Source organism: Phytophthora cinnamomi (genome assembly GCF_018691715.1).
Source record: "Phytophthora cinnamomi strain GKB4 chromosome Unknown Contig14, whole genome shotgun sequence".
Classification (NCBI taxonomy): Eukaryota; Oomycota; class Peronosporomycetes; order Peronosporales; family Peronosporaceae; genus Phytophthora; species Phytophthora cinnamomi.
In genome coordinates, this window is record NW_027150947.1 from 2,931,753 (window position 1) to 2,955,904 (window position 24,152).

At 57.3% G+C, this 24,152-nt stretch overlaps 10 protein-coding genes across 10 annotated transcripts; 5 read left to right on the forward strand and 5 right to left on the reverse strand.

The window, feature by feature from the left end:
* Nucleotides 1-1,632: 1,632 nt before the first annotated feature.
* IUM83_01624 (Serine/threonine-protein kinase TNNI3K) lies at nt 1,633-2,886 on the forward strand (the record flags this gene model as incomplete). The annotated part of the gene is made up of 1 exon (XM_067925490.1): nt 1,633-2,886. The coding sequence occupies one exon, from the start codon at nt 1,633-1,635 to the stop codon at nt 2,884-2,886; it is 1,254 nt and encodes a 417-aa protein (XP_067797641.1).
* An 11-nt stretch (nt 2,887-2,897) lies between these two features.
* IUM83_01625 (Type II (General) Secretory Pathway (IISP) Family) lies at nt 2,898-4,050 on the reverse strand (the record flags this gene model as incomplete). The annotated part of the gene is made up of 2 exons (XM_067925491.1): nt 2,898-3,839; nt 3,898-4,050. 2 exons carry the CDS (start codon nt 4,048-4,050, stop codon nt 2,898-2,900), a joined length of 1,095 nt encoding a protein of 364 aa, XP_067797640.1.
* Nucleotides 4,051-4,245: 195 nt separating this feature from the next.
* IUM83_01626 (protein translocase SEC61 complex gamma subunit, archaeal and eukaryotic) lies at nt 4,246-4,533 on the reverse strand (the record flags this gene model as incomplete). The annotated part of the gene is made up of 2 exons (XM_067925492.1): nt 4,246-4,364; nt 4,437-4,533. The coding sequence occupies 2 exons, from the start codon at nt 4,531-4,533 to the stop codon at nt 4,246-4,248; spliced, it is 216 nt and encodes a 71-aa protein (XP_067797643.1).
* A 319-nt stretch (nt 4,534-4,852) lies between these two features.
* On the forward strand, nt 4,853-6,329 carry IUM83_01627 (putative Rad52/22 domaincontaining protein; the record flags this gene model as incomplete). Its single annotated transcript, XM_067925493.1, has 2 exons — nt 4,853-5,197; nt 5,298-6,329. 2 exons carry the CDS (start codon nt 4,853-4,855, stop codon nt 6,327-6,329), a joined length of 1,377 nt encoding a protein of 458 aa, XP_067797378.1.
* A 113-nt stretch (nt 6,330-6,442) lies between these two features.
* IUM83_01628 (phosphatidylinositol kinase (PIK-H2)) lies at nt 6,443-9,017 on the reverse strand (the record flags this gene model as incomplete). The annotated part of the gene is made up of 2 exons (XM_067925494.1): nt 6,443-7,222; nt 7,296-9,017. 2 exons carry the CDS (start codon nt 9,015-9,017, stop codon nt 6,443-6,445), a joined length of 2,502 nt encoding a protein of 833 aa, XP_067797649.1.
* A 551-nt stretch (nt 9,018-9,568) lies between these two features.
* Nucleotides 9,569-13,940, reverse strand: IUM83_01629 (rap ran gtpase-activating protein; the record flags this gene model as incomplete). The annotated part of the gene is made up of 4 exons (XM_067925495.1): nt 9,569-11,230; nt 11,319-13,257; nt 13,352-13,755; nt 13,875-13,940. The coding sequence occupies 4 exons, from the start codon at nt 13,938-13,940 to the stop codon at nt 9,569-9,571; spliced, it is 4,071 nt and encodes a 1,356-aa protein (XP_067797648.1).
* A 221-nt stretch (nt 13,941-14,161) lies between these two features.
* IUM83_01630 (uncharacterized protein) lies at nt 14,162-17,245 on the forward strand (the record flags this gene model as incomplete). The annotated part of the gene is made up of 6 exons (XM_067925496.1): nt 14,162-14,668; nt 14,759-15,325; nt 15,421-15,496; nt 15,564-15,634; nt 15,709-15,798; nt 15,869-17,245. The coding sequence occupies 6 exons, from the start codon at nt 14,162-14,164 to the stop codon at nt 17,243-17,245; spliced, it is 2,688 nt and encodes an 895-aa protein (XP_067797316.1).
* Nucleotides 17,246-17,442: 197 nt separating this feature from the next.
* Nucleotides 17,443-19,625, forward strand: IUM83_01631 (TKL protein kinase; the record flags this gene model as incomplete). The annotated part of the gene is made up of 3 exons (XM_067925497.1): nt 17,443-18,818; nt 18,889-19,026; nt 19,103-19,625. The coding sequence occupies 3 exons, from the start codon at nt 17,443-17,445 to the stop codon at nt 19,623-19,625; spliced, it is 2,037 nt and encodes a 678-aa protein (XP_067797317.1).
* Nucleotides 19,626-20,069: 444 nt separating this feature from the next.
* IUM83_01632 (Serine/threonine protein Kinase) lies at nt 20,070-20,981 on the forward strand (the record flags this gene model as incomplete). The annotated part of the gene is made up of 2 exons (XM_067925498.1): nt 20,070-20,646; nt 20,740-20,981. The coding sequence occupies 2 exons, from the start codon at nt 20,070-20,072 to the stop codon at nt 20,979-20,981; spliced, it is 819 nt and encodes a 272-aa protein (XP_067797315.1).
* Nucleotides 20,982-21,139: 158 nt separating this feature from the next.
* Nucleotides 21,140-23,938, reverse strand: IUM83_01633 (uncharacterized protein; the record flags this gene model as incomplete). The annotated part of the gene is made up of 6 exons (XM_067925499.1): nt 21,140-22,682; nt 22,748-22,818; nt 22,892-22,960; nt 23,030-23,085; nt 23,163-23,752; nt 23,838-23,938. 6 exons carry the CDS (start codon nt 23,936-23,938, stop codon nt 21,140-21,142), a joined length of 2,430 nt encoding a protein of 809 aa, XP_067797443.1.
* Between the last annotated feature and the right edge of the window lie 214 nt (nt 23,939-24,152).

Below are 24,152 nucleotides of genomic sequence, written 5' to 3' on the forward strand. Positions count from 1 at the left end.
CATGGGCTGCACGCTTCTCCTCACGTCGAGCACGTTTGGCTTCCAGGAACCGCTCTTTTGCTGCCTGCAATTCCCGCTCACGTTTTGCTACAAGCTGGCGTAGTTCGTGAACGGCATGAAAAAGCTGACGACGTGTAGCTTCAACGGGACGTGCGGCATTTCGAGCAGCAACTGCTGCGTACTTTGGCATTCGCTGCTGACCGCGAGATACTTCGACTGCAACGTGCGTCTCTGTGACAAGAACTAGCATCGAGTTGAGCTTTGCTGCGAGGATGCGATCACCCCGAGCAATTTCATGCAGTCGATGTAGGTTTCCTGTTGGGGAGATGGAGGCCAGCAGTAGTCTCAATTGCGTCTGGAGTTCGTGCTTTATCCGTTTACGCGTAGCTCGACCTCTCCATGCTGCTTGAAGCCTTGCTGCATGCAAAACTGTAAGCTGTAAAATGTGCTCTCGCCTTCGTAACCATTTACGCACACAGTTTTGAACTGTGCGCGCTGCTTCCCATTGTGCGTACAGGGCTTCTACGTTTCGACGATGTCGAGCCCAGCGTTGGCTACGAAACCGGAAGACGCGTTGGATATGAATCGCAAATGGGGCGAGTGTTTCTAGCCGTCGCTGTTCTTCCGCATGCCACTCCACGTATTGACGCCAAACTCGCCAACGAGACCTCAACCGCCTTCGAGCATACAACTTGAACAGCGGTGTGAATTTGTACAAACTGGCCAAGCTGGAGGCTCGGATATCTGCGAGTAGAGCATGAACTCTGGTATCTTCCTGGTAAGCTTCGAGACGCGTCCTGTGCTGTTCTCGAGCGAGAGATTGGATGGTTTCATCCAGTGGTGCGGCATCGACTCGGCCCTTGTCCTGTTCGTCTAGCTTCAGCAGAAATGCAGGAAACTCTGGAACAGAAAGTTTTGGGGGACTCGGACATGGCATCCGGAACTCTTGACATGGCACATTGGTAGCAGCAATTCTAGGCGGTGATGCTACTGGGGCGATGATCTCTTGGGCGATCACACTGGCAATTGCACCTCGATTGCGAACTGAAGCTCGCTTACTCTGCTCCGTGCGACGTAGTTTCAAGTAGTTGATGGGCTCCGGTGCCAAGTCCAGAGCTGATTGGAGCTTCTTCACTGGTCCTGGGTCGATCGCAACCTTTTTGGTTGGGCTTGTTGTCTTAACCTGACCTTGATTCACTTGGTGCAGCACCTCTACTTGCTGTAGAGCTTTGAGCTGTCGCAATTGCCGGATCGACTGAAGCTCTCCCGGTCGAATGCGCCACTCCACCTCCGTTCCCGTAGGGCGATTGCCGTCGTTGTTATCGGACCATTGCTCAACACTAGGATCGTCGTTCTGGAATGGTAGACCTCGAGGCAGTCCAATGCTGTTGGAACCAACTTCTTCATGCGTTGGCAGTCGGAACTGCATGTCACCCTAGAAATGTCTAAGGCCCAGGCATCGACGTTCAATCGATTGCCGTCGTACACGAAGGCACCGTTTTCCTTCTCGACTTTGAAACGCACCATGAACCTATTTATTTCTTGGGCACACCACAAGTCGAATCCCCTGCCGAGGCAATAGCCTGCTAGGCACCTACAGGTGCTCGGCAGATTGGAGTCTTCAACTTGGTGATGCCTTCCGGTGGCAATAAGGCAAATGATGAAGACGAGGAAGAAGCTCTGGAAGATGTCGATGATGACGACCAAAATGATGAAGAGGAGGGTGACGAGGGTGAGGATGGAGATGATGCCGAAGATGGCGATGAAGCTGTCGACGACGAGGACAATGGCGACGAAGATGAGGAATCAACTCAAGACACTAAGAGGAAAAAGAAGTCATCAAATACCCCAAGCAGCTCCGTCAAAGTGCTGGCGGGTGGTGCCGCATCGTACGTGATTCCTCCTGTTCGTCCGAAACCTCAACGCCCGGCCGATAGTGACGATGGAGTACGAATTACGCAGCAGAAGCAGCTCGGACGTGCTTGGGCTGATGGTCCTCGGGTGGACTTGGTACACTTGGGATACGTCCAGGAAGACTTCGAGCGCCGACAAGAAGCTGTTGCCAATATCCGAGAACGCATGGCGTTGAAGTCGCGACCTGGTTATCAGCTCCGCGTTCACATGAAGTGGAATTGTCAGACGCTGTCCCGGATGATCTTGCGTCGGCACTTCTTGTGGCTGCCCTGTGTGGTGAGCTCACTGCCAGAAGCAGTCTGGGACGGCGACATCCTTCAGGTTCATATGCACCTGCTCCATCGAGCCGATGTGAACATGCGCGACCTCATCACAGGACAATTGGCGCTAAACATCGCTATCCAGCAGCAGCACGAACCAATTGCTCGCCTCTTGATTGACCGTGGAGCCGACGTGAACCAGCAAGACGACGTATCGCTGCTCGCACCAGTGCACAACACCATCATCATGGGCAATAAAGCTCTGTTTCGCCGTCTGCTGAAAGCTGGGGCCGACGTCGAACTTGCCGACCGCGAAGGCTTCACTCCGCTGCATTGGGCGTCCGTGCGTGGGTATCTGGAGATCGTCGCTCAACTTGTTGAAATCTCTGGTGCTGATGTGAACCGCCAGGACGTCATGGGCTGGACGCCACTCCACATCGCCTGCTTCAAAGGCTACCCGGACCTTGTCGAGTATTTCCTGGTCGAACGCCACGCTCGCACCGATCTGGAAGACTGCTACGGCTTCAACCCCATGATGTTCGCTCGCATCGCCGACAACATGGACGTCGTCAAGCGTCTGGACGACTTCGCAGCTCAGCAGGAAGCCAAACGGCTACGCAAACTGGCAGCGGGGAAGACGGACAAGAAGACCAAGAAGAAAAAGCGGAGACAAACGTCTCCCAAGCGCTTGTTCGTATCAGCGAAGAACTGAGAGAATCCGAGCTAGTTATTCTCCTGGTTGCACGCTTCCTCTCGAAGGACAACGCGGCGGCGTCCAGGAGGCGGCAGGTACTCGATCTCGTCGCGGTATCGGTCTCGATCCCAACGCAGCACTCGCTCGACCGGCACAATGCGAGCTGTCATGGCACCAAGTTGAGCCAGAATCTGCTTCGCTGCAGACGTCTCGGCCACATCGAAAGCCGTGAGCCCGTACATGTTCTTGTGGTTGACGTCCGCACCTCCGTCCTCCAAGTCTCGACGCAGCAGCAGTTGCAGTATCGTCTTGAGAATGGCGAGTCGTTCAGGCGTCTCCGGCGTCGCCAGCACGAGCGCCGCAATGGCCACCGAGTTGTTCCCGTCTTCATCGAAGCAGTCGGCCTCGAGTCGACTCTGCAGCGCCAGAAACTCCACCACGCCGGGCTGCGCGCTGGTGATGGCCCACAGCAGCAGACTGCCCGGTCGCCAGCGCTTGGGCACGTCGTTCAGCGGCGCCGCGCTCGCCAGCAGCAGCTTGAGGATGTCCAGGTGGCCAGCCGCACAGGCGTAATGCAGCGGCGTCGCCTCCGCCGCGTCCAGCATGAGGCTGTAGCGGAAGTTGGCGGTGCGCGGCGCCGTGCTCTCCAGCGTGGACTCGGACTCGGGCAGCTTCGGGTTGTCGGGCAGCGGCGCGAGCGGCGACGCGCCGTGCTGCAGCAGCAACTGCACCGCGCCAAGCTGCTGGTGCAGCACCGCCGTGTGCAGCAGCGTCTCGCCGAAGGCGTTGCAAGCCTCGGAGATCCCGTCGCCTTCGTCTCCGGAGCTCAGCGCAGCGTGCAGCGACCTGACGTCGCCCAGCTCGACGGCGCGCTGCAGCGGCAGCGCCGCGCCGCTCGTGTGCGCCGCCGGGAAGCAGCCATCGCTCGCGCTCCCGCTCAGGAACGCGCGGTCCGCAGCGCCCAGGAAGCTCTGCAACAGACAGCAGGTCAACGCCACCGCAGGCAACAGACAACAGACAGACACGCACGTCGACGCGGCGGGGCGCCGCCTGCCGCAGCTTCTGCGCCGCCGCGAAGGCCCTGGGCGCCAGCGGGTTGCCGTTCTCGCAGCGCAGCCGCTCGCTCTCCAGCCGCGCGGCGCGGGCCTCCTGCGCGGGCGTCGCCTGCTCCAGCAGCTCCATCTCCTGCGGCCAAAGGGGCGCGACGTCTAGTGACGAGAAGGAGGGCGGACGTCCCGGACAAATACCAAAAAGCTACTGTCTATTGAGTTATCGACCTGCTCGGCCGAGTGCCAGGACGCGGCTGGGCGACATACTTAAAGCTGCGTCAAGGTGCACGAGGGGAGGGCGGAGTGTCGTCGAGCAGCAGCCGCGGGCCTAGGCGCTGCCGCCCACGAGGATGTTGTTGATGGGGATGTGCACGAGCTTCACGAAGAAGCCGATGAAGCCCATCATGAGGAAGCCCACGGACGTGGCGCCGGCGATGCGGGCGAACTCTGCAGACGACAGGACAAGACAAGAGTTAAGGACGCGTGCTTTTGAGCCGAGGAGAGGCTGTAGAGACGCACCTTTCCGGTCGGGCTTGTTGCACTTCTTGATGAGGTGGAGGCTGTTCTTGCAGAACTGGTTCAGCGGCTGGAACACGAGCGCGTTGACGTCCGACATGGCTGCGGCTGGAGAGACAGAGAGCGCTTGCGTGCTGAGGAGGAAACGGGGGAATGAACACCTCAGCGCTCTGGCCACGCGGCGGTCGCGGATCGCGAGCGGGACCGCGTTTCGTCCAATCCGCAGCTCGCATTTCAAACTTCGTCTGAGGATTGGTTGAAATCGGAAGTGACCGCCACGTGGTGACATGGACGACTCGTTTCTGCACGGAGGACGGTAATGTGGCGCACACACCGACATAATGTACCGTTTTGGTGGGTACGTTTCGGGAAAAGCTGCACTTGGCGATTCAAACGGCAAGTGACTTGACTTGGCGGTAATGAAGCGGCGGCTGGGCGACGTGGGCGACGTCAAGCCCGAGCAGGAGGACGAGCAGCAGACCGTGGCGGCGCTGGTGGCGCAGCAGGTGGCGGCGGCGCTGCTGGCCCCGCTGACCGGCGGCGGCTCGACGCGCTTCGGGCGCGTGGCCTTCGGCGCGCAGGAGCAGGAGAGCGTCAACGCCTTCCTGCACCAGAAGCTGGGAAAGGACAGCCTGGCGCGGCGGCCCGGGCCGGGCGGGCGCAAGCTGACGTACATCGAGAGCTGCAAGGCGATCGAGCTGGCCAATCGCGCGTTCGGGTTCAATGGCTGGTCGTGTCACATCGTCGAGTGCAAGGAGGAATACGTCAGTGTGTTGCCGTTGCCGTTTAAGTGGTGTTAACCGTTTAGGTGGTGTTAAAGGGAGGCTGGGGGTGTTAACCCTTTTTTATTTTTCTTATTTGCAGAAGGAGAAGAAGGGCGATCGATGGAGCATTGGCTACAGCTCCTTGGTGCGCATCGAGTTGAAGGACGGCACGAGCCACGAGGACGTGGGCTTCGGCACCTCGGACGGCCAGCGGGACCTGGGCGCCGCCCTGGAGCAGGCCAAGAAGGCCAGCATCTCGGACGCCAGGAAGCGCGCGCTGCGGCTCTTCGGCGAGTACCTGGGCAACTCGTGCTACGACAAGGACCACATCAAGGACGTCATCTCCAACAAACCCATGGCCCCGCTGGCGGCGGCGCCCAGCGTCATTCTACCAGGTCAGCAGCAGCAACAAGCAGTGGCTGGTCGTCCGCCGGTGGTGAATAGGCCGCCGGGGAATAATGGGCAGGTGCAGCAGCAACAGAACCAGCAGATGCAGCCCCAGCTGCAACAGCGACCACCACAGCAAATGCAACAGGCTCAGCAGCAACCGGTGCAACAAATGCAACAGGCTCAGGCTCAACAGCACCACCAGATGCCGTCGCCGCAGCAGCAACAAGGCCAGCAGATGCAGCAGCAGCGTCCTCAGATTCCCCAGCAGCAAGCTATGCAGCAAAACCATCATCAACCACAGAACCAGCAGCAACCTATACAGCAAAACCAGAAGCAGCCCCCACAGCAGCAGCAGTGGAAGCCGCCGCAGGTGTTGAGGAATGGGAGTTCGACTATGCAGCAGAATCAAGGTGCAATGGTGAATTCGAGGGCGTCGACGACGCCAGCTCCAGCAATTAGCAATAATATGGGTGCGGCTAATGGTTCCTCTACTGCTGGCGCGATACCGAATACGTCGAATCCATTCCGACCGCAGCCGCAGCGCTGGGTCTCGTCGAATGCGCCGCCACCGCCGCGGATGATGGCGTCGAATTACCCTCCCACAATTGTGAAAACGGAGAAGCCTGCTATGGTCCACGCCCAGTCGAACGCCCAGTACAACATGGAGGACCTCAGCCTCTCACAATTCGATTACGATCCTAATGCGGGGAACGGCAATCCTGCCAAGCGAATGCGACCATAAATGACTAGGAAGGATTTCGTGGGTACCTAAATGGAAAAGGTAAAAGTTCGTGGATGTATTCGGCGTAACGAGTTTCGAAATGGATTAAGTGACGTAGCGGATGCACGTGGAATTTAAGGGACGATGCCGTTCGTGATCTTCTGGAACTGGTCGTAGCGCTTGGTCCACTTGTTCTTATAGCTCGCGCGAATCATCTTGACGACAGCCTTCACGGTTTTCTCTGTGGAGCAGTGGATCAAGAAGCGACCACGAAGCTTCTGAAGGTCACGAGACACATCGCGTCCTTGGAAGCACGGAAACGTGGAGTTGTGCATCATGATCTCGACAAGGGCCACGACCTTCTCAGCCTGCCGCTGAGCGGCTAGCAAGCCCAGCGCCACCAACTGCACGAACTCGCCGAATAGCGGAGACGACACACCTCCGAGCACTGCCACCATTTCTTTCGTAAGCTTGAAAGGTGCCGTCTCAAAGCTCCAGTTGCCGCCGGGTGCGATGCCAAGCATGAACCCGAAGTCGATGTGCACGAGGTGGCCTTCTGTGTCGAGGAGAATGTTTCCATTGTGCCGGTCCTTGATCTGCAGCAAATAGCACACCACCGAGTAGGCCGCGAGACTGTGCAAAAAGTTTCGCTGAGCTTTCTTGAAGGCATCACCAGCACCGTAAGTGCTCTCGAAGTGTGCGCGCAGACCCGCGTAGTTGCTCCTCTTCTTGAGAGCGTCTAGCGATTGCGCGTCCGTGATCGTCTCGAGCAATCCGCTCGTACGACCCGTAGACACGATGCGATACGGCCTCAACCACAATGGCAGCCCGCTCTCACGGAAAATGCGTTGGAACGTCGTGATCAGCTGCATGGCAAAAACTTCTTGTCGGATATCATCGTTGCTTTTGGAGATCTATCACATGGAGCAACACATCACATTGTTAGTTGGGCGTGTACCGTATTACTACAGCAAGTTTGCTACGCACCAGAGAAATGATGTTCCAGCCTGGCAAGTGTCCGAAGGGAGACTCGGCACGAATGCGTTCCTTTTTTGCCTGCCAACTCTCGCCAAAAGCTTCGCTGGCACTGAGCAGCTTCGATAGACCCATTTCATAAGCTGTCTTGGAGTAACTGCGGATGAGGTGCAGCTGCTGTGTGTTCGCCCCGCTCAGCTCCGACATCGAGTCCATCGACTCGTCAGACCCGATCGTTGACGTTGGGGAACTCAATGCACTGTCAATGTCGTGCAACGCGAAGACAGGCGAATCGATGGAGCGGCGAATGCCCGCGCTATCGTCTTCATCGTTGTCGATCTCGGCATAGTCGTCATCATCCTCATCAAAAGCCGAAACATTTTCCACACAGATAAGCTGGCCATTAATGGCGAACTTCTTGATGAGACTGGCAACCTCAGCTTCCAGGCTGGCTGATTCGGACGAAGCTCCATGAAGCGACTCGACGGGCCCTTTGAGCTCCACGGACAGTCTCCGCTGACCGGCAGAATTGACTTGGTCTTCGATCACCTCAAAGCAAAGCAGACAAGGCGCGCGGCTGTGCGTTGAGAAAACAGTACCCTCGTCTGCGAGAACGCGGGTGATGCGGCAAAACGGATCGGACACACGACCGAGAGGAACATACGCCATGTCCGGGATCACTAGCGCCTTCAACTCGCCAGGAAGAAGATTCTTACGATTCTGCGGTGGATCAACGGCTCGCATTCGCTCTGAGATGTCCGAAAGCGCTTTAACGAAGTCTCGCTGCTGGTGGAAGTACTTGTATCGCTTCTGACGCTCTTTCTCCATCCATTGCAACAATTGCTGTGAGCGCGTTTTACCAGGTGTCATGGGAGGAGAGACCAAACTGCTTGCCTCATTTTCAGGCGGCGCGAGGATTTCAGCCGGCCGCGAAACTTCTTCTTTATGTTGAATCCCTCCTTGGTTTTCCGCACTCATTTGCTCCAGCCTCTCTTCCATGCGAGGAATGTCCATGAGTCGTCGAGTGACATCATCAGCGGTCTGTGTGCTCGGCAGCTCAAACTGCTGGTTGACGACCTTTGCCTCGATGGACATCAACAGCTTGGCACACAAGTTGTAAGTCTTCGGATCGTTGTCGGCTATCTTCGCTTCCAGAAGCCAGAAGAGCTGCAGCGCTAAGTGGATGCAGTTACCAAGATGCTCCACATAGGCTTTCGCGCGGCAAATCGAGAGCAGCAAGTGCACCAGCTTGTCCGTCGCAGCTAGCTCGGTGTTAACAGTCAAGTGAACAATCTGCTGGATGTAAAACTCCACGTCGTCCACGTTCTGCTCGGCGTAGGAAGCCAAACGATCCAGTACCATCGCGGTTGCCACCGCGTTGGTGCGGTGCTTGTGCAGCAACGTCACGGCCACGTGTGCGTCGAAGCCATCCGCAGAAAGCACCGACTGGAAAAAGGCCTTCTCGTGCTCACCAGTCGTCAAATAGATCGTCGACAATGCGTGCAACCAGCGCCCCTTTTCGATGTGCGTGTCGGCTTCAGCCACAACGAGTTTCGACTTGTGCGAGCTGATCACAAGAGTATTGTCGTAGCTACCTGGCGCGCCGTTTCCAAGTAGCGCTACTCGTACACTGGTCTCAAGCTCCATCGCATCCTTGACACCAACAACAGTGATCTGCTTCTTCGGGACACCGGGCGACGCGGAGTCCGTAGGCTTGTTCTTGAATACCAACATCGTTTGGCCCTGTAAAATGCAATACCGTCGCCGGCGCACACGTTTGCGAAACACCAGAAAGCCCTCCATCTTCCTTTCATTGGTTTCTTCAGTGGCAGGAGCCACAACATCGCTTTCTTCCGCACCTGAGCTCTTCAGCACGCCCTTCGTGTCGATTTGATTCGCTTCTTGGCTAGCATCCTGGTGCAGATCTTCCGCTTTCTCCAATTTTTTCGAGGAGGACCTAGACGATCCGAACGAAAACGAGCTCCGGGTGACTGCTCTCATCCTTCGCGACGATCGCGTCCCTCTACTTGAAAGCAAACTCAACTATTCCTGTGGTCTGGCACAAATGGATTAGTGCCAGTCAACTCTGGAGTTGAGCTGAGCGCCTTGGACTGTTGTTTTTCCCTAAACATAGGATAGCACTTCAACTTCAGACAGGAACTGGTGTGAGATAGACGCGTCCAGCAGCACATGACATCTAAAACGAGGGAGCAAAAGAGGCAAACAAAAACCAAACGGGCAAAATAGGACATTGACTCCGACTTCTCCTCTGCAGCAGTGCGCATTTAGGGATCGCTGGTAAGATCTGCAAACAAGTCGCCGTAGAATTCGCCAGGAAGCTTCGGGCGCATGTGCTTCTCGACAAATGTTGAGATCACCTTGTTGCGGTTGGCCTCAGCACCCACCGGTGAGGATGAAACGGCACCGATATCGTGCTGGTAGCGGTGGAAGGCCCGAGAAAGAATGGCAGCGTTGATAGCAGTTTGGCGCACCAGTGGCGCTAACCAAGCGCCGTTGACTACCATACCATCGAGCAGCGGACCCAGCACGCGGCTCGTGTATACATCAGCCTCATCCACGTAGCTGTCCTCCTCATTCGCAATAACGTCACGCTGGTTGAACAGCGGTGATGACTCGTGACTTACGTGCACACAATAAAGGTCATTGCCCAACGGGTCGATGATCAGCACCACGCCCGAAGTAGGCACCGGTAGCTTGAACGCTGCGTCCCACAACACACTTCCAGGACGGTACGTCTGCTGGCACTCGTTCCAAACGATGAGTACGTTGGCGTGTTGGAACAGCATCCTAGCATTCGCTCCTTCCGTGTCTTCAGCATCACTGTCACTGTCGCTGTCGCTTTCCTCCTCTCCTTCGACGAGTAAAGTAGGCACGTAAATGCACGCCTCGTGGCTGTAGTGAGAATAGGAGAGCATCCGGCCATTCACGAGATCAGCATCGAAACCTGAGTATCCTGTGTGGTTCCTTCCGTCGACCTGCTCGCCGAGGGCTGACAGGAAGAGCTGGTAATCCTTCGAAAGCTCAACGTATCCGGCACGCACATCAGTCGAAGTCGCCAAGTGAATTTGATCGTACCCACCTCGGGAGGTGCCCGTGAAAGTGTAAGCTACAGAAATGTCGAAGGTCTCACGTTCGGGCAGCTTATCCAGCTTCTCCAAATCACGGAGGAAATCTGTAGTCACGGTTGCATCCATTGCAAAGACGGATCCCCAGTTGCGGACAGACAAGAAGCCCAACTCGCTCATCATCCTTCGAGAGACTTCCCACGTCTGGAGCGCAGGGTCCTTCTCGGGAGGCGTGGGCTTGTGGCACTTCACGCCACGAGAAGAGCCCCTCGGCTGCGATGCAAGCTTATCTTCATTGCTTTGCGATACAAGCAAGCTCATAAAAACAGCATCCTTGGTGCCGCGGGCTTCGTCGCGACCAGCTTGTGCTTTACGCTCAATCACGCTCATTCCGGTGTTGCCCTCACCAGACAAAATCCTCATAGGGTCTGCGTCCGGTTCCACTCCACCAGTAGACGACGAACGCCAGCTCGTCAGAGGCGTCTTGGTGTGGGCATCGCGGATCGCAGTTAGCAGCGGATCTTCGGCGCGAGAATCCTCGTCACTTTCATAGTCTTCGTCGTCATCACTGTCCTCGAGGGTGTTGGAATCCGAATCGAAGTCGCTGTCTCTTCGAACTGACGAGTTCGGGTTTTCAGAGAAGTTCTCGAATTCTGCAATACTCTTAGGACGAGGACCGTCACGATGGCGAGGCTTGGAGCGCCACACATAGCGACCCGTTGAGTCACGCATGATCAGAATGGCTTCACCTGACTGCGCTGCATTCGCTGGTTTCTCGATCACCGTCAGAATGGAATTCTTGTTCACAGAGAAGAAACGGCAATGACGGTAGATGTCGCTCGCGTCGCTAAGGTCGGAAAACTGAGCAAGCACAGACTACAACAACAACAACAACATCGAGTAAGTATACAGCCTTTTGCACCAAACAGACGTTGTTAGCGCAACTTACCTTTTCGGTCAGTCCTGACGAGTGTGTGCCGATAGAACCAGCATGGCTGGTGTGCGAAACGTGATGCTTCATCAGCATGTGCACCAATTTCTGAGCTGCTTCGCGCACCGCCATGTTTGTGGTGCTCGGGGACAATGACTGGAAGCGTTCGTTACCGTCCACAATGGTCGTGATGATTTTGGCGATAACTTGCTGCTTGTTCAGCAACAGAGGTGCTGCTACGATCCATTCAATGATGCAGTTGTAAGCTGCTGCCATGAGACTGTCCAGATAGAACGGCGCTGCTCTCGAGCGCAGAACTGGTGCACTGTTGCTGATGAAATCGCAGCACGCATTGACCAGGTGCACGACGGAGTTCGCGTGGTGGAAAAACACTTCCTCGCACACTAGCGACAAGTGACGCAGGCACTCGAACGCAGTGAACAACACCGGTGGCTTGTACTTTTGTGACTTGCTGATAATCGAACAAATCAGCAAGATGGTGAATGGCACCTGCGAGTTGCGGCTGGACGCCAGGCCATTCGTCCAGAAAGCAGCCTCCTGCTGGATGGCCACTGTCATGATCCACATCATCATCTGCTGGTTCGTGGGGTCGGTCTCGGTCTTAATCGCTGTCATTAGGAGGGCCACAACGTTCGAACTCGTGTACTTGGGCAAGGTCGAGTACAGACCTGGAATATCGGCCATCGAAGGTGCTACGATCTCCTTCTCGGCCTCCTTAATCAGCGGACGTGGAACATGAGCATGGATGGTGAGAAGCGAGCTGCAGGCCTCGATACTAGCACGACGGAGCAGAACAATCGGAATGCCGCCGATATGCTGATCATCCTGGACAAAGAAGGAATCTTGGCCGCGACGACCATCAGACTTCGCACTTGAAGACGGTGTGTCCTTACGTTCCGCCGACCGGAAAACACGCTCGACGGCCTTGTGGAAAGGCCCCGCGACAACTCCAGCACCACGCAGTGTGTGGTTTCCGTACAAGCCAAAAACGTTGGACCAGTTGTAAACTGCAGAGGCTGCGATTCGTTCATCATCGTCAAGCAGCGCGTTCTGGAGAGCCATCAGGCTACGAACACTGTGCGCCCAGTTAACCCGCTTGGAGCGGCCGTTCGAGTAGTGGCACATGAGCTTGCCAAGACAACGCAGCGCCTCGCTGCGACCCGCAGCAAATCGTGGCTTGCGAGTCAAGCAAGCGTCGAACAGCCAGGGCCCAAGGAGTCGCAGGATCGTGTTAACATCAGGAGGAGCTCGCGGTTGTTCCGTGGTCTTCGGCGAGGCAGTGCCCAGGTCATCACTTGCATCGTTATCGCCGTTCTGAACTCCTTGGAACACGGGGCTGTCGCGGTTTGGCGCTTGGTTGAGCGCACCCAGCACGTGCTCCCATTGCACTCGTGGCACCTTCTGGATGCGCGCGAACTCGTCCGCCAGCCTGCTCACCCCCTTCACCGCAGCGAGGTACACGTCCGGGTCGAAAATGGCGGACGGGTGGCCGATCACGCGCAGCAGGCGGTACCAGGCGTAGGCCAGCAACGGACTCTCCATCTCGAACTTGGACGGCTGGCGGTTGTCCGCCCAGATGACTTCGATCTCCTTGGAGGCCTCGCGGTCGTGGATCTGGCGCATGAGAGCGCGCGTGAGTCCCAACGTGACCGCGTTCCACTGCTCGATCACCAGCGTGCGGTGGATCCAGCGACGGCAAAACTTCTGCAGCAAACCCCACAGTTCTCCCCTCGGTCCACACTGAGGCAGCGACCGCAGATAAATCTCAAACAGCAGCCTCACGAGCTGTCCGCACAACTGGTTGCCCAATTGGTTGCGCAAATTGTGCAGCAATCCGTCCGCTGCGCCGAGAATGAGGCGGATCAACCGGTCCCACGTCGAATTGGACAGCTGCGAGCCTCGGTGCTTGACAAGCGCATCAAAAGTCTCTAACAACCTGCAACAATGCAACGCATAAACGTAGCTGCAGGTTAGCACTAGCCTAAACGGTTAACACTAGCCTAAACAAGTATTTTACCGGTAGCACTTACTTGGTGCAGAGCGATACGTGTGTAGCCAAGTTGCTGTCGGCGGTGCCGCTGGGGGCGCCGTTGCTGGGACGCTCCTCGAAGAGAAGCGTCATCTGGCCCAGCATGTCCTGGATGAAGGTCTGCTCCACTTTTTGCATGCAGGCGGGGCGCTGGTCCTTGCCATTTTTGCCGCTTTTGCCGGTTAGAGACTCTTCGTTCACCCCTAGCCAACGCTCGTAGATGCTCAGCGAGCCCGAGATGACCTCAGCGTCCTCCATGGGCAGCGCGAACGCGTGGCCCAGCACCTCCATGGCCCAGCGGATGTGGTGGCCCGTGGGCAGCACCGCCAGCGCGTCCACGCCCTCCTCGGCCAGGTGGCCCACCACCATGGCGCACATGCCGCGCTGGCATTTCTCGGAGAATTTCTGTCGCAACGAGAAGGGAGAGAGAAAACCGGGTTAGACACAGTAGCGTAACCAGGTTAGAGATGCCGTTTTCATTTTATAAGTGGTGTTAAAGGGGGAGAAGGCGGCGGAAAACGCACCTTGAGCACGTGCGAGTCGGCCGACACCGGCACTAGCTCGCACTTGGATATCCACGGCAGGAACATGGCGCCTCTCGCCAAAGCTCCACGCGCGCTTCCTGCGGCAAGAGGGGCCAAATGCTGAGTCGCCACTTCGCTACCGGTAACATACCGGTCCCATTACCAGGGTTAGGGTGGATAGCCCCGGTATGAACCGGTTCTCTCTGCGGTACACCGCTTTAGTCGTAGAACGCAAAAAATCGGCCGAATCGAATCAAAGCGTCTTCTGCTCTCTGGGTGCTGTACATATGTCCCAGTTCCACCCTCCGTCGCCGGCGTTCATGCGGGGCATGGCGTCCCGCAGCGGGGACTCGTCCGCGGGCAGCCGCACGCCCACGCCGCCCGCGTCTCGCCGGCGCCGCGACCGCGCGGGGCTCATGAAGCTCAAGAAGAGCGGCGAGGACGGCAACCGCAAGAGTCTGCTCGAGGCCATCTTCCCCTCCAAGCGCAAGAATACCGGTATTCCGACCACCGCGCCGCCGTCGGGCTCGCCCACCGCCAGCCGGGCGCCCAACCCGGCGGCCGTGGCGCGCGGCGTGGAGATCCTGCACTCGATCTTCCCCAAGTGGGAGGCGGAGACGCTGCAGGTGCTGCTGGAGGCCAACGGCTTCATCATGGAGGACACCATCACGGCCGTGCTCGGTATGGAGCAGGCGGAGGACGCTGTCGACGACGCGGCGGCCAACGGGGCGGGCGACAATACCGACCGCTCCAGTTGGCCGGTGAAAAACCCACTGCCCGATGACTTTCTGAGGGTGAGAGGGATTGTAGTGGGTGGGTGGGTTTTATTTAACTGGTGACACTGACCGTGGGTTTTATTTTTATTTATTTTTTATCTTTTGCAGCTGCCGGACGACGATGGAGAGGTGGTGAACAAGTACCCGCCGTCGGAGGACGGCATCCCAGAGGATGAGGAGTGCGAGGAAAGCGAGAAGGAGGAGGGAGAGCTGGAGGAAAAGAGCGACGAAGCGGAGGCGCTGCTGCTTGATGCGGCGGACGAGATCCGCTCGGATAGATCCAACAGCACGCTGGCGGAGGACGACGGCACGCTGTACGGCAAGGAGTTTGATGACGATAGCGCGTCGACGGACGAGGTTATCACGCCCGTGCTGGACGACGCGGCGATGCGCGCCAACCAGAAGATCGTGGCGGACTCGATGAACCAGAAGTTCCTGCCCGTGGAACTGCGCAACGAGCGGTCGAGTATTTTTGACATTGCGCACATTGATGTGATCAAGAAAAGCAAGCTGGACCTGTCCGAGGCGGAGAAGCGCATCCGCCACCGTGAACCGCATCTCGTTTTCGAGCTGCTCTCGAAGGCGAGCGAGATTTACCGCAGCGGCGTTATTTCGAGTCAGGAGCTCGACTATCTGCGCTCTATGATCTTGTCAAGAATCCAGCCTACAAAGATGGTGAGTTCATGTTGCTGTTGCGTTGTAACACGCGGATCCCTATACTAGTATATGGTGCGCCGGAACTAACGGGTTGATGTTGTTTGCCTGTACAGTTGATGGATATGACAATGAACATGAATGGAATGATATCAGACCACGAGTGGCACCTACTCATTCTAAAGGCAAAGGGTAAGCTGGTCTACCGTGATGTTAAACGGGTGTGTAGCAAACGCGCTAACATGCATGCGATTTTCAGGTATTCGACACGCCTTGTGCATCCGAATATTCCGTGAAGAAAGTAAACCTGCTCGGAACAGTGGTCACATGGTGCGTGTTTTACCTTTTGTCCGGTTCGCTTTTGCAAAGGATTCACAGTTGGGACTGGCAATGTTTGCCCACAGGAGTATATTGTGCGTGTCGTAGATGTTGAAAGTGGTGTCGTCTGGTTTACGCGGAAGCGTTTCCGTGAATTATACAAGCTCCACCGCAAGGTTCGTTACCCATATTGATGCTCTGGTTTCGGTACGGATAACTAATCATTCTTGTGAATTGTGGGCGCAGTTGAGTCGTTTATCTGGGCAGGTAAATGAATGTGTATTCCCAACCCGTCGTGGCCACGGCCGAAACTCGCCAAACCAGCTTGCGTATGACCGGGCGCCTGTGTTGGAGAACTTTTTGCGTACCACCGCTGCGCTCGTGGCACCATCGCCTCTCACGTTTTTGCATGGCGTCGCTCTCAAGCAGCTTCAGCAGTTTTTGGATGTTCCGCACGTGGGTATCCTTGAGCGCAATCGCACTCAGCCTATTTCGCGTGAGCTCCGTGTATTTGTGTATCATACCGTGAATGATCTTACGTCCCCTGAAGGCAAGGCTTGCCATAAGTTTCTCGCGAAAATGAAGCAGAATGGTTTCTGTTCCGGACAGAATGTGCTGGATGAAATCGGCGATATTTTGGATGGTGTTCAGGAGTACATGCTCGAGCATCGATTCGAGGAGATGGAGCTTATTGTTCAGCGTTTGATGAAGCAAATTCTATCTGGCAACGCTGGCAACCCTGCTATGGGTCGGCACAGTTCGTTTGTAAGTCTGATGACAACAGATGCGGTGAGCAACCAGGACAAGCTGCAGCAGCTTGTGTCGGATGCAATCCGACACGAACTGGAGGACCGTATCTGCGTTCCGTTGATGTACGACTTGACGCAGTACCTGAGGCGGCACGTCCAGCACGAGGAGCGTCAATTCCGCCACCGCGTGTTCCAGTTGAAGGGCAAGCCGCAGAGCTACTTTGGTATCCCGATGGACAAGATCTCGCTGAGCAGCTGGCGCTCCGTGGTGGACGTTATCAAGGAGATCGACGGTGCGTTCCTGCCGTTGGACAAGATGCGGAAGCTGGTCGCCACGGCGCACCAGATCCACGCGCTGTACAAGGCCGAGCGCACCATGTACCTGAGCGAGCCGCCGCATCACCGACGACGGAACTCCACGCCGATGGCTGGCTCCTTCTGCCAGTCGCCGACGCCGATGAACCGGACGCTGTCGCCGACCAGCAGCTGCTCGAACCGGTCGTCGAGAGGCCTGACCGTCGGGGACGAGTCCGAGGCTCCCGCCGAGATCGCCGCTGGGGAGCAGGAGCAGAAGGAAGAAGACGAAGCAGACGCAGACGAGAGCGAAGCAACCGAAGCTGCCGCTGCCGCTGCAGGCGACGCCAAGCCGCAGGAGGACGACGTGCTGAGCGGAGACGACTTCCTGCCCATCTTTATTTATGTGATCGTCCACAGCGACCTGGAGGCGCCGATCCTGACGCAGGTGCTGCTGAACCGCTTGTGCGACCCGGAGAAGCGGCGCAGCGAGTCGGGCTACTACCTCGCCACCTTCGAGGCTGCGCTGCACCACATCCTGTCGCTCGAGCTGCCCGGCGCCAAGGCCGACGGCCTGTAGACGAAAAAAAAAAATGAGGTCCCAAAAATGTAGCCATGTTCCATTCCGTAAAAGCCGCACTCGAATACTTGAACCCATCTCTATCTACCTCGTGTCCCGCACACCAACTTCGCCAAGGGGGGACCGCTTCATAGTGAAGCAACGTCACTTCGCACACACACACACACAGTAAGGGAAGACGCCGCCGCGCGCGTAGCATGTTCGGGATGGACCCGGTGCTCTCCGGGTCGCTGTGCTTCCTGGTGCTGGCCATCGCCATGTACCTCAAGTTCATCCGCGAGCAGCCGTGGGGCGACGAGGAGCTGGCGGACCACAAGAGCAGCCCCGTGGACGCCGACGACACCATGCCCTTCCTGCACCCGGCGTCCCCCGCCGGCCGCCTGCAGGCGCAGCAGCAGAAGCGCAACGCGGCGCAGACGCGCCAGCAGGTCAAGCAGAAGGCGCCGCCCAAGGCGCCGCCGCCCTACGCGTCCTCCGCCGTGGCGGCCGCGGGTGTGGAAGGCTCGGGGCCCGCGCCGGGCGCCAGCTACCTGCCCAAGAAGCAGCCCATGCGTCGGCGCACGCACAGCGCCACGGCCACAGCCGCAGCCTCCTCTCCCAGCAACAAGGTCAAGAGCAGCGCCGTGGCGGCCGCGGACGCCGCCGAGCTGGGGGACCAGCTGCCCACGACCATCTACGAGGACCAGTTCCATCGGCAACAGCAGCAGCAACAGCAGCAGCCGCCGGACTCGGCACGCAACCAGCACCGCATCACGTTCGACGACTATGACGAGGAGATGGGCTTCCTGTCGCCGCCTCGGCATGCCGCGGACGCGGCGAATACGTCGCTGGAGAGCGTGTCGTTCGAGGCGGAGAGCGACGGGTTCTACGACCTGGAGGACCGCCGTCCGCAGGAGGACCACATGCTGAGCATTGCGGACACCCCCGAGAGAGGACTGAATCCGCTGCGGATTGGAGGCCGGTACCGAGGCGGGGAGCTGCTGGACGCGGCGCCCGAGATGGTGGACGCCTCGCCCGACGCCAAGACGCTCAAGACCAATATTGAGAGGCAGTTTGTCAGGGACGTTGCGCCGCCCGCGCAGATGCAGCTGGAAGTTGCGCGGAAGGCGCGCATCCCGCTGTTCCTCCACTCGCCGATGTATGTGAAGACCTCGGCTGCGCCGCTGATTGATGAGATTGACGCCGAGTTTGTGGCGGAGTTTGCGGCGGAGGAGGTGCAGGCAGGAGAGGCGGCTATGAATGGAGAAGTGCAGGCTGCATTAGGTCCCGTAGGGCAAGGACAAGGAGCTGGCGCTGGCGCTGGGGGTGGCGGCGGCGGCACTGCAGGAGCTGCAGGTGGGAACCACGCGCGGAGGAGGCGGCCGAAACTATCGAAAGCCAAGAACGACAGTTTGCATGTGGACTTCAAGGAACTGCAAATTGAGGAGATGATCGGCCAGGGCGCGTTCGGCACGGTGCACCGTGCGAAGTGGCGTGGAACGGCCGTGGCTGTCAAGATTCTTGTCTGCCAATACCTGACGGCAGACATTCTGGAGGAATTCGAGGCCGAAGTGCAGATCATGAGCATTTTAAGGTACGCTTTGTATCTGCCAAATCTGTTCAGGTTTCTGTGTGAGTGATTGTTAATTCGTTGATTCTTGTAGGCACCCCAACATTTGCTTGCTTATGGGTGCGTGCTTGGAGCCACCGACACGCTGCCTGGTGATCGAGTACTTACCCCGCGGCTCGCTCTGGAATGTCCTCCGCCAGGACGTTGTCATTGATATGGCCAAGCAATACGGGTAAGATAACCGTCGTACGTGTGCGGCTCAAGCGCTCAACCATTGCTAACATTATGTTTGTTGTCCAACCCCGCAGTTTCGCTCGTGACACGGCGCTAGGCATGAATTACTTGCACTCATTCCAGCCGCCTATCTTACATCGTGATCTCAAGAGCCCTAACTTGTTGATCGATTCATCGTACGCGCTCAAGATCTCTGATTTTGGTTTGGCGCGTGTGCGTGCGCACTTTCAGACGATGACGGGCAACTGCGGCACCACGCAGTGGATGGCGCCGGAGGTACTGGCCGCCGAGAAATATACAGAGAAGGCCGACGTGTTCTCATACGGCGTCGTGATCTGGGAAACTATCACACGACAATGTCCGTATGAAGGATTGACACAAATTCAGGCCGCGCTTGGCGTGCTGAACAACAACCTGCGGCCGACGGTTCCGGAGAACTGCCCGCCCCTGTTCAAGAAGCTCATGACGCTGTGCTGGGTAAGCTCTCCGGAGCAGCGACCAAGCTTCGAGACGGTACTGGAGATCCTGAACAGCTCCACGGACGGCTCCTTACCTGCGCAGCTGGAGCGAAAACACAGCGACCCTCATATGCGGTAACTTCGCCCTGCAAGCAGCTTTAGCGGCCAAGTAAGTGTATGTAAAGGGGAGACCGAGACGTAGTTAGAATGAATACAGGGCGTGCGATCGGAACACGCAGGCAAACAACACACCAAATGTGAACACAATACAGCAACTTCAACATGAATCCGTCCACATGGACGCTGAAACATGTTTTGATGGACGCCGAGTGTCGCGTACTAAACATCCCCCTTTTAGCAACGAGATCAGATAACTACTATCCAAAATCAATACAAAAGGTTGAACACCCCCACCGTGGTTAACCACAGCATCTACTGATTTAGTATTTTCAAGCGGTATATTTACTGTTTTAACTAAAGTAACCCTAAAGTAGCAACACGATCCCGATCCATACAACTTCCAAGTCATCGGCGGATCGGGTACGTCACTTCCGATTCCTCCGAGCAACACCAAGACGACCAAATGGCTCCCTCCGCTGACACGACGCTGGGCCTGCTAGGCACGGGCAAGATCGGCTCGGCCGTGTTCACGGGCTTCTGCAGCGCCGGCGGCTGGCAGCCCAAGCACGCGTACGTGTCGGCGCGCACCAAGGCCAAGGCGGAGGCGCTGGCGGCCAAGTTCCCGGGCCGCGTGAGTATCGGCGCGACCAACCAGGAGATCGTGGACCGCAGCGACGTGGTGTTCATCGGGCTGCTGCCCCACGTGGCGCGCGAGGAGCTGCCCAAGCTGTCGTTCGCCGGCAAGAAGGTGGTGTCCATGATGGCCACCATCCCGTACGACGAGCTGCTGCAGCTCGTGCAGCTGCCGCGCGAGAGCGTCGTGCGCTCCGTGCCGCTGCCCGCCGCCGCCAAGCGCGCTGGCCCCATCCTGGCCTTCCCGGACAACGCCTTCGCGCGCGAGCTGTTCGCGCAGGTGGGCACGCCCGTCATGGTGGCCGAGGAGGCCGAGATCACCAAGCTCACGGGCATCACGGCGCTCATCTCCTTCTTCTACGCCACGTGCGACACCACGCAGCAGTGGTGTGTCAACAACGGCGTCGGTGCGTCCGCAGTATGATAGTGCTGCTGTTGTTCAGCAGCTTAGACTCTACGTGCAGTAGTCTGACAGGTTATTGGTCTTTTGCTGGTGGCAGGCGGGCAGGCGTCGCGCGACTACATCGCGTCCTTCTTCCACGCGCTGGCGACGGCGGGCGCCGAGTCCAGCGAGGGCTTCGGCGAGATGGCGGACGAGGCCGCCACGCCCGGCGGGCTCAACGAGCAGGTGCACCGCGCGCTGCAGGGCAACGGCGGCTACGAGCTCGTGGCGGACCAGCTGGACGCCATCTTCAAGCGCCTGTCGGGCACGGACCCGGCCCCGCGCCCCGCGCGCAGCTGAACGGTGTCAATGAACTAACTCGTGCGGCTTGTGTTCGTTGAAGGCGCGAGCTGCTGAGGTCTAAGACAAAAGAAATGCTGCTATTGCGTTGGGTTTTCATGCCTGGTCAGGTTCACGATCTACTGCTGGTGGGTGCCCTACCTAAGACATTTCGGGGATTAATTGCTGCCGTTCGATAGCTGCGCTGTCTTTGCCTTAGTAGACGGCTTGAAGGGGGTGGATAGCACGCCGGTCTTCTGCATGAGCCAGAGCATTTTGCCCGCGTCGCTGGATCCAGGTATCCGCTTCCACTCCACTTTGTGCACCTCCCCGGATGCGGAGCGGCAGAGCGTGGCTTGCAGAGGCGCTAGCTTGCTCGCGTCGACGGCCTGCAGCAAACAGTTGATGGCCAAGCTGCCATCGGCCGCGAAGTACGGCTCGAGGAAGACCGAGCCAACCGAGCGCGAGTCGGAAACACGGCCTTCGCCGATGCAGCTGCCGTCCCACTCGCCAGTAACCACAAGACGGACACTTGTGCGGTCCAAATTCATAGAGCTCTGCTTCAGTCCGAAGGACATTGCGTCGCGGTGCAGTGCTAATGCCACTTGGGAGCACACGGTCGTCTCCACAAACTCGCGTAGACCCTCCACGCCAGACACTTCGCGCTGGGTCGCGATCCCGGTCTGAAGAAGAATGCGCGCTCCAGAAATGAGCACTTCGGTCGAGAAGTTCTTGCCAATAGTCAGGTCGAAGGCCGACAACGTCGAGTCAAACGCGCATGTTTTCCATCGCGGACTCACGTACACTCCACGCACAGAGTCGCAAATCGGCTGCAGCAAACCGTCGTCCAACACACGACCTGATGCTGATGCCTGAAGTTTCTGGAAGGCGAGCACCGAAGATACCTCATCCATGTATCGGGCGACCTCATTTTTCAGCAGGTTATGCGCCAAAACAGCCAGCACTGTCGCCAGCGTTCCTGGCGTGTTATCATGCTTGTCAACTTCACTCGCAGGGCCCATACCCGCAGCGCCAGCTCCACCAGCACCAGAGTTACCTGGGTTCGCGCCACCAGCAGCTGTTGATACATCCATGCCTGTGTACAGCAATGCCCGCGAAATCTCCTTACGGCCGTGGCGTGTCCGGATTTCTTGCTGCAGCAACAGGAGCGTATACCGGCAAGTCTGGGTCAGAAAAGCTTCGTCACTGTCGACGGGAGTCGAATACGAGATCGATGCAGCTCGACGAGGTTTAACCGGGCTGCTAATCGGCACTTGAGCATCCCCTGCCCTGGGCTCTTCCATCTTCACATCAACCACAGGCTCTGCTTCCTGTCCCTGCTCCGATGGTACTTCTCCTGTCTTCTCCGCCGCTGCATCCTTGCTCTTCGCCAAACTCTTCACATCTACAAGCTTGATTGACAAGTGATACCGTTCGTTCACGCGGAGTTGAATCTCATCGTCCAGCACTTGCAGAACAGATATGTGCGTGTCTGCCGCTGCGCCCTCTTCCCTGCCATGCTTCTTTACAACGTAGTTGCTAATGTTGTATGCCGTATCTGTCCACTTGGACGTGTTTTGAAGTGCCTCCTTCATAAGCGTGTAAAAAAGTTCCTCACAGAACACGGAGAACTGCACTGCCCTCAGTACCGACACGTTTCGTTCATCCAGGATCTTAAGGTCCTCGGGGGTATCTTCTAGTGCATCCATCTCTGCCTTAGTCCTGCATTTGTCAATATTCCGTGTTAGTCATGTGCTCACGTATTCAAAGGCAAGCTGTCTTCGTACATGTGAATTAACCGAGGCGACGGCAATGTGTAGTTTCCCTCTTTTCCAGTATCCTTCGCTTCTAGTTTCAGCTAATTTCCAACCAACACAACGAGCGACAACGTCAGAACCACCGCACATTTTGTTGTGAATAAGACTACATACCTGAATCGTACGAGCAAGGAAGTCCTCTGGAGTCTTCACACGGACAAGTCCCTTCTCCGTGCGGCTCAACTAACAGCAACAATCATTCAAGAAATTAGTCATGGAGGTCAATAGCACCCACCACACTATCAAACATACCTCAGCATAAGCGAGATCAGCGATTGATCGCGTTTGTGGAACGAAAATGGACCCCGCTGTTAAAACACCACAACAACCAGTAAATTTCAACTCGAACCCAATCTCAACCTCCCACAGACACCAAAACACTCACCGCTGCCGTAGCTGCAGTCCACCGCGAGCGGTTCGCCCGCGCGGAACGGTTTGGGGATATTTCCGTGGATCGGTGCGCAGATCTTCCACTTGCGCAGCATCTGCGTGATGCCCTGGAAGAAGACGCTCTCCTTCTCCACCGTCTTGGCCAGCGCCTCGACGCCCTCCAGCAAGATCGTGCCGCTCTCCTTCACCTGCGCACTCTTGGACTCCACAAGGTGCTCCAGCTCCTCCCTCTTGGGCGCCGTGTTCTCCCGGATGCAGCGCATCTCCTCCAGGAAGTCTCGACGGCGGATCAAGTCGATGGAGTTGATCAGCTGGTGCAGCTCGGCCACGGCCGCCTGCAGCTCCGCCACCATGGGGCGGTAGTGAATCCGGGGGTCGATGACGTCCTCCTCCTCAGCGTCCTGCACGGCCTCCTCCAGCTTCTCCACGGCTTCAGTATCCTCCATAGACTCGTCCGCGCCCTCCTCTGGCTTGACGGCATCGGCCTCGGGCTCCTCCGTCTTCTGCTTCTTCTTCTTGCGCTCGCCACGCACGCGCTCCAGCTCCTGGATCGAGTGCAGGAACAGCTGCGCCTCGGTGAACTCCCTGCGCAATAATAGCAAGAAAAAAATAATAAAACACATATTAGCATTAATCTTTACCGGTATTTAGACGTAGAGAAGGTATTTACTGCTGCAGAATCTCCTTGCCCTGGTCCGTGACCATCTCCACGGCCTCGTAGTCCGCCGGGTAGAGCGTCACGCCCACGGCCTCCGGTCCCTTCTCCTCCATTATCGGCTAATATGTAGATAGTAGGGTCAAGGCTCTACGACGCGAATTGGCAAATGGTGTGGCGGACACAGCCTCCCCTAAGTCGTAACTAAGCGGGAAGTGATGTCGTTGCATGTACCACTGCAACTGCAACTTGACTTGACAATGTTGGTTGTTCTACCTTGTTGCTAGCCGTGGGGATACTAGCTAGCTTCAACTTATTTCTCAATTAAAA